At 53.8% G+C, this 13370-nt stretch overlaps 4 protein-coding genes across 4 annotated transcripts; 2 read left to right on the forward strand and 2 right to left on the reverse strand.

The window, feature by feature from the left end:
* Positions 1 to 4864: 4864 nt before the first annotated feature.
* On the reverse strand, positions 4865 to 5305 carry CPAR01_08809 (uncharacterized protein; the record flags this gene model as incomplete). The annotated part of the gene is made up of 1 exon (XM_060493076.1): positions 4865 to 5305. One exon carries the CDS (start codon positions 5303 to 5305, stop codon positions 4865 to 4867), a length of 441 nt encoding a protein of 146 aa, XP_060347206.1.
* A 4209-nt stretch (positions 5306 to 9514) lies between these two features.
* Positions 9515 to 10304, forward strand: CPAR01_08810 (uncharacterized protein; the record flags this gene model as incomplete). Its single annotated transcript, XM_060493077.1, has 2 exons — positions 9515 to 9760; positions 9987 to 10304. 2 exons carry the CDS (start codon positions 9515 to 9517, stop codon positions 10302 to 10304), a joined length of 564 nt encoding a protein of 187 aa, XP_060347207.1.
* Positions 10305 to 12524: 2220 nt separating this feature from the next.
* CPAR01_08811 (uncharacterized protein) lies at positions 12525 to 12752 on the forward strand (the record flags this gene model as incomplete). The annotated part of the gene is made up of 1 exon (XM_060493078.1): positions 12525 to 12752. The coding sequence occupies one exon, from the start codon at positions 12525 to 12527 to the stop codon at positions 12750 to 12752; it is 228 nt and encodes a 75-aa protein (XP_060347208.1).
* A 151-nt stretch (positions 12753 to 12903) lies between these two features.
* CPAR01_08812 (uncharacterized protein) lies at positions 12904 to 13230 on the reverse strand (the record flags this gene model as incomplete). Its single annotated transcript, XM_060493079.1, has 1 exon — positions 12904 to 13230. One exon carries the CDS (start codon positions 13228 to 13230, stop codon positions 12904 to 12906), a length of 327 nt encoding a protein of 108 aa, XP_060347209.1.
* Between the last annotated feature and the right edge of the window lie 140 nt (positions 13231 to 13370).

The raw sequence follows: 13370 nt of genomic DNA on the forward strand, positions 1-13370 counted from the left end.
GAAATGGGAGAGAAGTGTCGAGGAGGAGGAAGAGGAGGACCCGGCGACGGGCCAAATTGGACAAATTAAGACGGTGATTTGAGCACACTGAAACTGACACGAACCAGCCTCAGACGAAAGAGCCCCAAACTAGTAGGTTCTTGTGAATCGGACCGTGGAGACTTTGACTGAGAGTAGGTTGGTAGGTAGACTTGTGCTTGTGAGGTATCCGTAGTAGAGCAAAGTAAACTGGACTGGACTGGAGAGGAAGAAGCGCACAGCCCACGGATGCTTAATGCCTTGCTATGTATCTGGGAACGAGGCCTTTGCTGATGTGGGGGAGGGAGGATGGTTTTGACGGAACAGACTAAACCTGAACTAGCCCAGAGCTGCGAGGCATGGGCAAGGGTGGCATGGCAAGAGGACGATCAGGGTACAAGCAGGCCGTCGATGAGGAACAAGAAGGAGGATGGGATTGCCCATCTCGACCAGGGTCGCAGGACCACACCGTCCGTACCCACACCCAGTCAGGGCCTGGTCCTAGGATTGCTTCGGTGGCGTTCCCTTTGGCGGGCAACGGACTGATTATGCTAGCTCGAGGTGGTACTTGAGGATGTGCCAGCAGGACAGCATGGATAGGGGTCTGAACGAGAAAGAAAGTGACCAGGATACAAGAAGAAGAGTGGAAGAGATGGGAGAAGCACTAGCCTGCTCGAACAGTGACACGAAAAAGAGCCACTAGGGAAGCCGTAGCGTCTGTGGGCAGGGGTCTACTTGTGCTCCCCGGCTGCTCGTGGGCTCCCACCCGGGGCCAGGACGGTTGTGATGTACGTAGTGTAGATGAAATTGCCCGAAGGGGGGGCGCGCGCGGCGCCGGCGGATTATGGATATGGAGATACTTCAGTTGGTACGGAGTACTCAAGAGTCAATGGCGCTGCATTACTCCAACGACTTGACCACCTGCTACGGATACACTATTCAACGTGCCATCACATATGCAACTGGCGCGCTGGCTTCAACCAGTTACCTCACCTTCCCAGCCAAGCCCCTTCATTGTCGCTTGCAACGCTCTGGCCGCGCTCAGGTCCTATGATGGATTAAAGTGAATAAGACTTCCGTCTCCGTAGGCAGTCCTTGTATAAGAATCAAGGATAAAATAGAGATTTGCACAATTGACATAAATGAAGAATAGGCCCCCATCAACTAGACCGGGGGTTGGCACTGGTGGCCTGGTTCCTACTCTGGTACGTAACGGTCTCTGACCCGGCTGGCCGTCATTTCCTGATCGGAGCAGGTTCAGCGAGGGAACATGGTAAACCGGAGATGGGTTCAGTATACGACAGATTCTGTCCAATATTGACATGAATGAGTGCCCATAGCATTACCGAAAGAAAGATGAAGTCTAACAAAAGCGATAAAGGTCGAGCAGTGAAGGCCCTGTCGGCTCTATCCACCACCCTCCAACCTTGAGAATCAAGGTCCCGGATGTCGTGAACGGCAATACAGCGATCACCCCCAAGAAATTATCTGTTATTCAAGATGGCGTTCTTGACCCGCCGAACAACTGCCGTCCGAGCTCAGCAGTCCAAAATAGAAGACAGCGGGAATCCTGAATTTTCCTGAATCTCTTGCTGGACCAACCTTCATCGTCCGTGAGCAATCGGCTCTTGAAGAATGGTCAACATAGCCGTAGAAGAGGACTAGTAACTCTCGAGCTCTCGAATCTCTCGATTTAGCATCTTGTTGTTGATGGGCGAAATCCATCGCTCGTGCTCGCGCCCTCGACCCAGGGAGGCGCCGTTAATTCTGCAAATACCAGCAGCTTTCTTTTTTGTGCACATGGTCAGGGAGTGAGACAACTCTCAACACTGTCAGGCATACGTCCAACATGTCATGACTTGGAGACATCTTGACAGGAAAGGGAACTCCCGTCACGAAAGCGAATGGTGGTGTGTCACAAAGCTGCAATGGGGCGTATGGTTCTGCAACTGGTTGTTGAAGTTCCGGTTCGAGCTCGTATGCCAATATGCGCGTGTGTGCATGTCTGGTGTCAAGTTGGTGGTGTGTCTGACGAGTGTGCCTGCGGATAAGGTGAATGGATGGACAGACGATGTTTTCATGGAGGGGGGACTGGGGGGTAGGCCAGGAGAGTAGCAGCCAGGGGAGCCCTGACGTGATGGCGCTCCCCTGCTTGTCTTTTCTCGATCCCGTCCACGCCCCCTCCCCTCCCCCAAAATTCCTGTCTAACAGCCATCCTAAACAATAGGGCGGGTCCGGAAGTCTCCTGGATGGGAGGAGAGGTAAGCAAGCAAAGGTTGAGTTGTGCGCTAGAGCGGCTATGCCATCCGCCGCTGACACGCCCACCCCCTTCAGCCCAATCCTAACGCTATTCAGGTATCGCATTCTTGTGCGAGTCCTGAATAAGGTCCGCGAGCGTCGCAGGCTCAAGTATTTGACATAGCCGCGCGAGTCTGTCGACGAGTGAGAGGGCAGGGAACACGATTCAAACGTCCATCCCAAGCTTTCCCAAGCTTTGGGTTGAAGAAACCAAGCCGATGAACTCTGTTGTTGTTTTCCCTTTGCCTTTGACTCTCCAAGCCACCCGTCAATCGCCCGGTCGCAGCTGACGTCTGTGACGTGCCCCAAACTTCCCTCGTGGGTGTGTCTGGGTGTTCTTGGGTTCAACCAGTCGCTGAGCTTCCAACTTGGCTTGATGCCTCGTCCGCAACATTCGATGATGGTGGCTGTGCTTGTCAACAAAAGCCATGGCACCTCGACTCAAGGACAACCGATGTAGACTGAAACGGCATTCACCATTGGATGCTTTTCTTCCGTCCGAGTGTTTTGGAACAGTTGCGTGCGATGTATGCGGCGCGGCTGTCCATGACGGGTCACGTCTAGCTATCGGATCGTTCTGACATTTGCCTTATCAGGAAGTGTTTGCAGGCCTGACTTCAAAACGAAGCATCCATTTGAGCATAGTTGCTGGTCTGCGATTGGTGATGATCAAACTTTGACAAGTGTAACTTTTGTCACTCAACCCTCCCCCCTCCCTGGTCTTTCTCCCCGCAAAGCATCGAGGTGCAGCGTGTCATGCGGCTCAAGGCGTCTTCTTTCTGGCTCCATATCCTATTCGTCGCCCATTGTAAGCCGCCCACAGAATGTGTAATTTTTTATTTACTTTTTCTTCAGCAACGTCTTTGCGTTGTTGAGGATGCACTCAGGGCTGAGAGAACCACCGAGTCAGAGAGACGCACTAAGTGCATTCTGGTCAAGACCGTTGACTACCGTTTCAACTTCTGGTAGAAGACCTTTTTTCGGAAGCAGGCTAATCAGGGTATTGGGGCCTCAATCGTCAAGCCTCAACTCCAGGAAGGGGCCGAGTCTGTCGTCTGTCGCAGGGTACACAGGCAGCGCCTCCGGAGCCGAAGCCGTCCGCGCGAGGGAGAGCTGTCAAAAACGTAGATCTACCGCGGTGATCATGTGGCCCCGGTCAGCACCACAATTGACTGGGCCTGTCTGTGGCTGGAAAGGAAGTGGCAGGTTCCGAGTAGCATCAATGTTTTGCCCTGGCGGCCGTGGCGAATCCTTGCGACGGTATTGCCTGGGGTCCCACGATGTTTTTTCTGCTCACAATCCCTTTGACAGGTCCCAGAAACGGCTCAAGGCGTGTGCATGACAGCTCGAAGGGCTGGAAGGTTCGTGAGATCTAGGTAAACAAGAATTGCGATTGGCTGTAAGGTGCGACCACGGTATGGTTGATCTGAGGTTGATCGGAACCAAAGATGGGATTGCTCACGTTGTCAAACGCATCCTCAACTTGCGATTGGCTCTTCAGGAACTGTCATGAAGGCTCCTTGTCAGGTGTCGCCTCAAGTTGCTGCGCCCCAAGAGTTGAGTTGGGGTTCCGTCGGAACGGGGTGCACATCATACACAGGAGTGCAGACCAGGCGAGACGGAAGCCCGGGTGCTGACTGATGGGTCGACAGGGGCCATGGTGTCTTCATGAGCCTGACGTTCGAGATGTACTCCGTATTGTAAGGAAGAGACGTTGCAGCTGTGGTGCCTGTCGTCCTTTGAAGGGACGTGCCGAATGGATATTCAGTCCAGAATACAGTCTGCATGTTGCTTCGAGTGCCCTTGATTTGGGTCGCCCATCTGTTTAACTCACTCCTCGAGTAGTCCGCACTCCGACTGGCTCAACTGGCTCAGATGGCAAAGGGCAGCGTGATCACTTGCTGGCCCTGGCGCGGCGGTTGACGGCATCCCGGTTCCCAGACGCCCCCTGCTGGCTGGGTTTGTTTGATATGGTGAGAATGCAGTGCGAGGCCGATCCCGTCACAGCTGCGAACTCTGGGCCAGAATCCAGTCGTGTCTCTCGGGTTACTCATTGTCAGGCTTTGCTGCTCTTTTTTGCTCAGCGGTTCAGCAATGGCCAGCATGACGATCCCCCAGACACTTTGCGCTAGAGTAGCATGTTAGCCAGAGCAACCACGCGGACTCTGCGCCCACTGCAGGTACCGATTCCTCCGGCGATACAACGGCCTCTCCCAGCGCAGAGCGGCCCATGCGATAGGCCAACAGTCTGTGTCTAGGGCTGGCAAGGACGACAACCGCTGCACGCCACCAGCCAACGGGCTCTTTGTTGGTTGATGCATGCTTGTCGCAACGCCGAACAAGAATGACAGCGCACAGTACATGGTTGGTTTTGGCGCTTGTGATGGCGACTATACTGCCTTTTGGACGTAGGAAGCCAAGCTGGGTGCAGAAAGCTCCAAGCTCCATGAGCACGTTCGCACGGGATCAGGCTAGATAGAAGATGGCACCGTAGTCCATCGTTGGCTTGTCTGAGGTCGCTGTGTTGTTGGATGGTCCAAGTGCATATCTAGGGAAGATGGATGCGTGCTGGTTCGTGAAGTGATACGGACCAGCCAGGGCGGGGTCGGTGTTTGCTTGTTATGAAGTGCATGAAATGGCGTATATTGTGTTGTAACGGTTGGTTCTTCTGTCGTGCAATATGCATCGCCATCGCCATCGCCGTCACCAGCTTTGGATCTGGGTCACCGGAACGCCTCTCCAGGCCGGTCGGGATTGCACATGGCGCTCTTGTCGACACGGCGGTTGTCTCTGGTTGGCTGAGAGCGGCAACGGCAAGGGTCGGGTGATGGTGGGAGGCGCGGGAGGCTGCTGGTTTGCTTGCCCAGATCTCGTAGCCGATGCTGGGTATCGATCTCGGGGATGCACTGTACCGACTCTCATCTGCATGGCATGAGGGATTTCCACCCTTGTGGTCGCTATTCTGTTCGTTCGCCATTGCCACAACCATCGGTATGGAGCTCCCGATGGCGTGTATCTGTATGCATCGATAGGTATTCCAGCTTACCGCGGTAGGCTTGACCGACAGACCCAGGGTAGTGGTCAGTGGTGATGGTGTGGAGGGCGTTCTGCTTGTACCCGGCCTGGCGCGTGCATCGTCTTCAGACTTTCAGTCCTCTGGTGCGATTGGCATCTGGCACGCATGGCAGGGGCGCCAGCTCGAGGTGCGACGCAGAAGCTGATGCGTCCTGATTAGATGGCATCTGCATACGTCCGTCAGAGAGGAGCCTGGCTAGCACAAGTCTGAGATGTGCATAAGATGCATTGTTTACTGAGGTGCCTTAGCCTCAAAAGTGAAAACTACATCAATTTCGTTCGGGCTGTGTGGTTGTGACTAGTGATTTGGGAGTTATCCGCAGTATTACCTAAGGCAAGTCGTCTCTCTAGGTAAGGTAGCTTCCCTATTACCTTAGGTATTAATGGAGCCAGGTACGTGCCCCGGTTATCCAAGCTTTCCTATGACCAAGGTCTAGCTGGCCAATGAGCAAGTGGTGCAGCTGGTTCTTTCCATTAAGGTCCGAAAAGTGGATACGCGGGTTGAGGTCGGGTTGAAGGGAAAAGAGCCACTGGGTGACTTTGCAACTGGTTCTTGCACTTTGCACTTGCGTCTGCCGTCTCACTTGCACCTGCCATTTTCCTTAGCGGCCAGCCTCCTTTCCTCCTTACTCTTTTCTCTCGTCGCACTTTCTTCCTATCCCCTCATAAAACGTCAAACCAAAGTTAGGTAAGGTAAACAATGGAATCAACGACTCTCAGACGGGACACAAATAGCCACTACGCTCATAACACTAGTCTGCTTTCGCCCAAGCCGTGGATCTCTAGCCCAGACTTCCCATTTCCATCAGCAATGGGCTGGGCCGCCAGCATAAGCAGAAGACAGCGGGCTCCAGCAGCCTGACACAGCTGGCTTCAGAGACGGCCATCTCTAGTCTCCTGGTAGTTCCTCAAAGGCTCACCGACCTTGCCGTTCAGGTCTTCGCACGATATCACGCCCCCAGAACGTTCGAAAACAAGTTCCGATTCCCGCACGCCGTTGCGTCCTCAGTTCCGCCCAGACGTCACTTGACACACGGGCTACATGCCGATGGCTTGCTTCTACACCGGTACTGAAGGAGATTAGAGAGAAAATAGAAGTGTAATCTTATTGTGACCTTGCAGAAAACAGAACCCCCCAACCTCACTCTGGCAAGGCTGCAAAACCGACAAGTCATAGTCGGAAGCAGGTAAAGGACGGACAGCGAGTGTGACTTGCATTGAATGTCGTCGACTCCCTGTCTGGGCCGGCCCCTGGCCCCCGGTCTCGAATCTGCCCTGCCCGCCCAACCGTGACATTGACCCTTGGCTGGCCTTGGACCTTGAGCCTTACTGTGTACTAGGTAAGGGACGCCTGGCGTAAGCAGAGGCCCACTTTCCATCTCCAAGGTGAATTGGATTGATGAATTGTTTGCCTGCAAGTTGCAAGCGAAAGCAAGTGCAAGGTCTCGGCTGTACCTTGCCCTGTTCTCTGGACTGAGTACTCCGTACGGGGTATCTGTATCTGTGTCTGATCTGTCTGAATGCCGTATTTGGGACAGATATCCGTACCTTCCATGACAAAGTACCTTACTTTTACCCCTAAGAATCAGTTAGAAAGACAAGGACGGTACGAAGACAATCAAGCTGGGAAGCTCCAGTGCGGTGTGCGCCGTGCCTGCCTCACGGAATATTGGGCCCAATTATCCGTGAGCATCTCTCCTTCCGGAGGAGACCCCTTCCACACTGCCCCTTCCCATTGGTTCCCATCCAGGAACTGGTAGATGGAGCGGGGAGGCTTTTTCCGATCCAGATTTCTCATTTGCTAACCGTCCACACCCGTCTTGACCGGTGCCATAGACCCGGGCATGACAACTGCTGCGAACATCCGCCAACGATGACCCTTTCCGATGTGATATGTGATGAATCCGAGGGGAGACAACAAACTCACCAACCTCACCTTCACCGATGGCCATCGCCGGTATCTGGGCCACGCATATGCGCAAGCCGCACATGCGCCCGATGGCGCTTCTCCTATCCCACCCCCATCCAACCACTCACACCAAGCACCAGCAAGCACACCAAGGACATCCATCATTTAGGCACTTGTGCAAGTAGCCGGCCCTCGTACTCGACCACCCTTCCACAGAAACATGTGCCATGCCCGTGTACATCGGACACTTCAATGGACACTCTGCTGGGAGCCCGATCAACAAACAACCTCCGCGAGCACACGCACACACACAGGCTTCTTATCGTTCCCAATATGGCACCGTCAAGCGCGGGTTCCTTCCGGTCCACGCACAGAACCGACCGATTATTCGGTGCCGTTTCAAATTCTGGCCAGACTCATTCTTCGGCGAGGTTAAACGTTTCTACCTGGGCAAAACCGAAGCAGACTAGAAGAACTCTGCTCTTCCTACTGCCGTCGTGGGATTGGCCCCCCCGTCAGTTATCTTTTCCCCGTCGTCCCAAGGCTGGACGCCACAGGCTGCGCGTTGACATCCAGGACCGACTTTTGGCTATCAAATCGGGACCGAGCCCCATCGAGAATACATCGACATCGTTCTACGACGTCGGAAGTCGACTCTTCTTCAATCCGTTCAGGGGGGTGGTAATTTAATTCCCACAGTCGACTTAATCAATCCCTGAGGGACAGCTGGGAACTTCCGTTGTCTGCTCGTCTCCGCTCCTTGGAAGCCTTTGACCAATCTTCCAAAAGCCTCAGCCATTGGGCGGTCCCGACATCACTAATCATCATTCAATCACAATCTACCGCCATCATTGCACGTTCCCGCTGCCCTGTGCGCCGGAGCACACGCCCACCCGCAGAACGGGACAGGATGATCTTCCCACTGGACTCATGCTGGAGCACTTTGTAGTGCTAGCTGATGGGCTCCAGATGCTTGTCTGTGTGCCTGCCTACGCCTGACAACGCGTACACCCCATTGGCTGGCAACATCGTGTCAAGCAAACTGCATACATGAGTGCTGTCGTTTCTTTGGACCATGTCCGAATCCCCTCAGCTCGCCCGCCTCGCCGATGCGGCCAGATGCAATTTGCATCGGTCGGCACTGCAGACGCCAGCAGCATGCGCGATCTTGACTCGCTGCCGTTCCCAAATCGATCTTGCTTCCCGTCTGCACATCGCTCAGCGCCAAGTACAATACATACGCTCACGTTGCCGCCCTTCTGATTTGTCCGAACCAGCGATTTTCAGTACCACCGGGCATGGCAGCGGTCAACGCGGTCCAGCTTCACCGCGCACTTTTGCTCCTCCACCTTTCAAGGGTAAACAGGGGATTCACGGGCTGCTGTGGAGGTTTGCCTTGTCATACCCACACGATCCAGGTCCGTTCTGACCGCATTGACAAGGAATGATGTACGGGGGAGTGAACGATGGAACCCTAAAAATACCCCGTGTCACAACAGTGTATGCTCCGAATTGCTCCCGAAGGCGTTCATCCGCGACTTAGGTTGGAATGGCGCCCGCCGACTCCAAACATTTTCCCCGAGGCTTCAGGTAGCTGTCAGGGATGTCTTTCTAGAAAACTTTGAACGCAACAGCACAATTGACGGAAAAACAATTCTAGCACATTTTCAAATCGACTGAAATAGAACATAACATCGATTAATAGTCCGCCCGAACGGACACAACATCACCATCGCGTGGTGAGCGTCTGTTCGCCTCAACGCCTCATGTTTCAGAAGACCCGATTGACTTGCTTCAGCCTCCCTTCATCTGTTTGCACGGATTATGGCCCAGATATCCGTCCTGCGATGTGCCATGTCGGCGGGCGGCGCGATTATGGACGATTGTGCTGACAATCCCTCCAGAATTTTATTTTTGCTAAATTTTCCAACATACGTACGTCCTCGCATCCTATCTGTCGAGACTCGAGCGGCATGTCCGGTCTGTATTGCAGAAGGGCCCGCAAAGGATCGCTGAGGTGGACATTCGAACTCCAGGTTGTTGCGCACCAACACATGGCTTTTACGGATATCGTACGTTTGACAGCTCCACGATGTCTCCATCAGGGAGAAAGAAACGGGACTCGTTGTTCTCGACGAAATGCCAGGCTTATTCGGCCTGCCAGATCGCTGGGTGGCCCACTCAACCGCATTTGCAGGGGTCATATTCGCAAAAATGACCAAACTAAGCAAAGATTACCCGTCGCGAGGGTTCCCATCCAGATGGATCTCCTTTGTCAAGACAAGGGGACGGCTTTCCATTAATGAGACGGCAGAGCCCGCCAGCTGGGGTGCTTTCAGGGATGTCTTGCTACCGTACCACCCCAGTAATCTTGTTCTTCTCTGGGCCCCACGTTTCGATTCGACTCGGAACCGGCTCCGTCCCTATTTCACTACCGAAACGTACCGAACTGGCGACCATGTAAGGAGCCACTTGGTGAACGTCTGAAGTCTGGACACGAACACCACTGATGCAGTCTACGAGAGAATAATTGCAAGCACGCGCAGGCCATACGAAGCGGTGCAACGCCAACGCTGAGGACGCTACTCAAGTATGGGGGGCCAGCTGAGAACGCAGCGGGAGAAATTCTGCCATCACGACCTTGTCAAACTCTAGGGCAACGAACGAGTGGGCTGCTTTGCCGTAGTTGTCATTCCCGGGGGTTTGGTCCTTTGATACAGCCCAGGGACCGTATCCAGCACGCTGCCGTGGAGAGACCAACAATTGTTCGACGACCCTGGAGCTGGATGACAGGACCGCGCCAGTGAATCGTGGCAAGATCGATAATCTTGCAGTAGCAATCCTCCATCGCCTGTCAAATGTGGATGAGCCGCACCCTTCCGGTCTGACACCTCATGCCAACAATCACCGCCTCAATGACCCGCTCATTCAGGTTGGGCCTATGGGCGGGCCTTTATTCTATTGTGGCCAGAGCCCCTTGCTCGCGCCTCTTGCGAACCGCTGAGGTCAAGTCGGTCTCGCAAAGACGGGCTTGACGAGTTGACTGTGCTGCACAGTTGTGGTCCCTGGAACCAGCCGCATGGTTTACCTGTTCTAGGCAAATAGTCGAGGACTCCCAGTCTACGATACACCCTTGACTCCTAACACTGCTGTTACTCACGGCGTCGGTAACTACTAACAAATACAACGGCTCTCTACATCAGTAGCTCCTCAACTGGAAGGACGGCTTTACGACAGGACGACGTGCAGTAACATACCGCAACCGGCGTGTTACCAAGACTCGTGTTATAGCCTGTCATCTGGCAGCTTCTCGTCCACATGACACAGAGTCCGTGCTTGTTTTCGGTCTTCAGTCGGGACAGAGCTCAGCGTGTCTTGTACTCTGCGGAACCTTCAACTCGTAACAGAGTTATCTGTGCACATTCTGTTCTGTTGCGTCAGTATGTCTTCGCAGTGTGTCCAAGAGGCTTGGTCAAATGTCCGCCAGTTGGATACAGGATATAGCCATGACCAAGCCGTATAACTGATCTTCGGTCTAGCCACAATTAGTTCCTGGGATCTGGAGACCATTTGTGGAACTCGGGTTATCTTCAGAGTATAGTTGATACAGTACGAAGTACAACCTCATGGATAGCTAGCAACTCGAACAGCACCGAAAGTTTTGCTTTTTTTGCGAGATTCCTTCTAGCAGTTTGCTGCAAGATGAAGCATGCTCTCGCATGATCTACGACCGATAAGCCAGATGCTTTGCTTTTCGAATGTGGACTATGGCCGACGTCCCACCGGTTTCCTGCATGCTTCTGATCAGTGATGGATTTTGACGACGAGAGAATGTCGAATGACTACCACGCTATTGACCAGTAAAGGCTAATATACTTTCGATCCAGGTTCTACAGATTGTCATAATCTAGACTAATGGGTCTGTCGGATATTCGGATACAAGCGTCTGCCATCTGACGATTTCCGCTTTTCGAGGACAGGGCTCCCTTGAGTCGATTCGACAGCCTTTTCGAACACCCAATTTCTCCTATCAATAGCAACTCATATTTGCTATGCCTCTAACTGGGTCAAACGGCTTTCACCATGGGCTTCGTGAACGTAAAGCCGTCAACGGCTCGTTTTCACGTTGGACATGGAAGACACCACCGTACTGCACAGGCGGGATTCGCCGGCATCACCACCAGCTTGGCCCAACCTTTCATTTACAGTCAGGCACGTCGTACAAGATGCAGGCTTCCAAATGGGCCCTACGCCGCTTTGGAATCTCTTGGTGCAATCAAGACAAGTCATATTGTCCAACCATCCCGTGGACCTGGGGATTCAGTGGATCCTTTACGAAGACGGGCATCACCTGTACCTCGCGAGTAGAAGTCGTGACAATATTTTCTTCTCTGGAACACCCAGATCGGATCTTTGGGCTGTGGTGACCCTGGTCACGGCCCCGTGTATCGCGTCGCGCAAGCTGCTCCTTATTGAGTAACACAGCCGCCTTGGGGCGGCCGTGCTGGATACATCATGTACGGGCCTTGCTCCTCAGGGCGCCCTGGAAGTGACACAGACATATCAAATGGAGATCGTGAGGTCCACCAACCGGTAGTTCCATTCAGACTGGACCTACACTCTCGTCCACAGAAGTTCGGCTGCGGCAACGTCGAGCTGTCGGCAACGTCAGTTGATGCAGCCGCCTTTCTGCTCCGCATGTCAAGCGCGAACCTTTAGGGTGACAGCAACCGTCAACGCCCAGCGGTAGCGTCACAGCGGGAAGAGGACAGCAGCGCCAGAATGGGCAGTCACATCGTCTGTTCTGTGAAAGGCAGGCGCAGACGTTGTTGTGGAGAGTTTGCGGCTCCGATGCCGTCACAACCACAGCCTGTCAACATCCTACAGGGGCAAAAGCATATTTTATCGGGCACAACTCAGGATTATTTCGGTGACACTTTTAAATCGGTTGAGGGGGGAATTGGCAATGGAAGGGAATTTTGGGTTCGATGAGATCTCGAGCAAGGCGTGCCGGGCGCAAGGCTCCCGACTCGACTCCCGAGTCCCGAGCCAGCGACGTGCATACCTTTACATTTGACAAGGTGCATAGTGCAAGTCCAGGCCCAGATCCAAGCGGCGGTCGCAAGGTTGAAAGAATCGCAGAAAGATTATTGGGAATCGGCAGATGTTGGAACCCCACTAGGAGCGTGTTAAAGGACAGTTTGACGAGATATCTGGGCTCATTATGAAGTCATTTCCCGCCGGCACAGAAGGTCTTATTGCCAGACCTGGCCGGAAGCTCCATCTGCACCCCTCGACGGTGGGAGTCATATCGATTATCGGCCTCGGTTCTCCCCACTGGCGACCAAATTGTAAAGGGGATCTGTCAAGTTTGACAGCCGCAAGGGGACCACCAGATCCAACGCTGATGGATCGGACTAGGACGATTCGAGTGGGGTGGCAAAGTGGCTAGGAGGTTTAACATCCAAACATGCCTTCTGCCGACACCATGCTCCCCGTCATAACCATGGATCAGCCAGGCTTGGGGGAGCAACCCTCATAACGCTGGACGCAAGACTGGCGTGACCAGCAGGGATCTGAAAAGGCAGAAGGGCACGAAGGGCTCACACATTGGCTTTCCCGGCCCCTGAGGGCCGAAGGGAAACATGGGGCTTGTCAGGAATCTCATCCACTCGCAACTTGTTAACTCGCCCCGCGGACAATGACCGCAGGTAGAAATTCTGGGCTTGTTCTTCGCGGCAGACCTTATCCCGGAAGCCGTGCTCAATTGGCAATCTTCTGGCGTTGCTTCCGGACATCTGAAACTGAACAGGCAGGTCCGACCGGTGCCAGAATTCGATGCCCGTTCTCCACCCGTTTGCCTTGATCTGATCCCGGCCAGCCAGCCGACTGTTGGCTTCCAATCTGCCAATTCTGGTGTATTCGTGCATACGAATATGGATGATGTTGCAACAGGAAGGGACTCCAAGGGCCCCCAAAATGATTGTACATAATCAAGATCGATGAGTAGAAGGGGGGGAGACAGGAGAAGGACAGGCACAGGGAAGAGCGGCCAGGGCCAATGCCAGAC

This window comes from Colletotrichum paranaense (assembly GCF_030867605.1).
Source record: "Colletotrichum paranaense strain IMI 384185 chromosome Unknown Scaffold_7.1, whole genome shotgun sequence".
NCBI classification, from domain to species: Eukaryota; Fungi; Ascomycota; class Sordariomycetes; order Glomerellales; family Glomerellaceae; genus Colletotrichum; species Colletotrichum paranaense.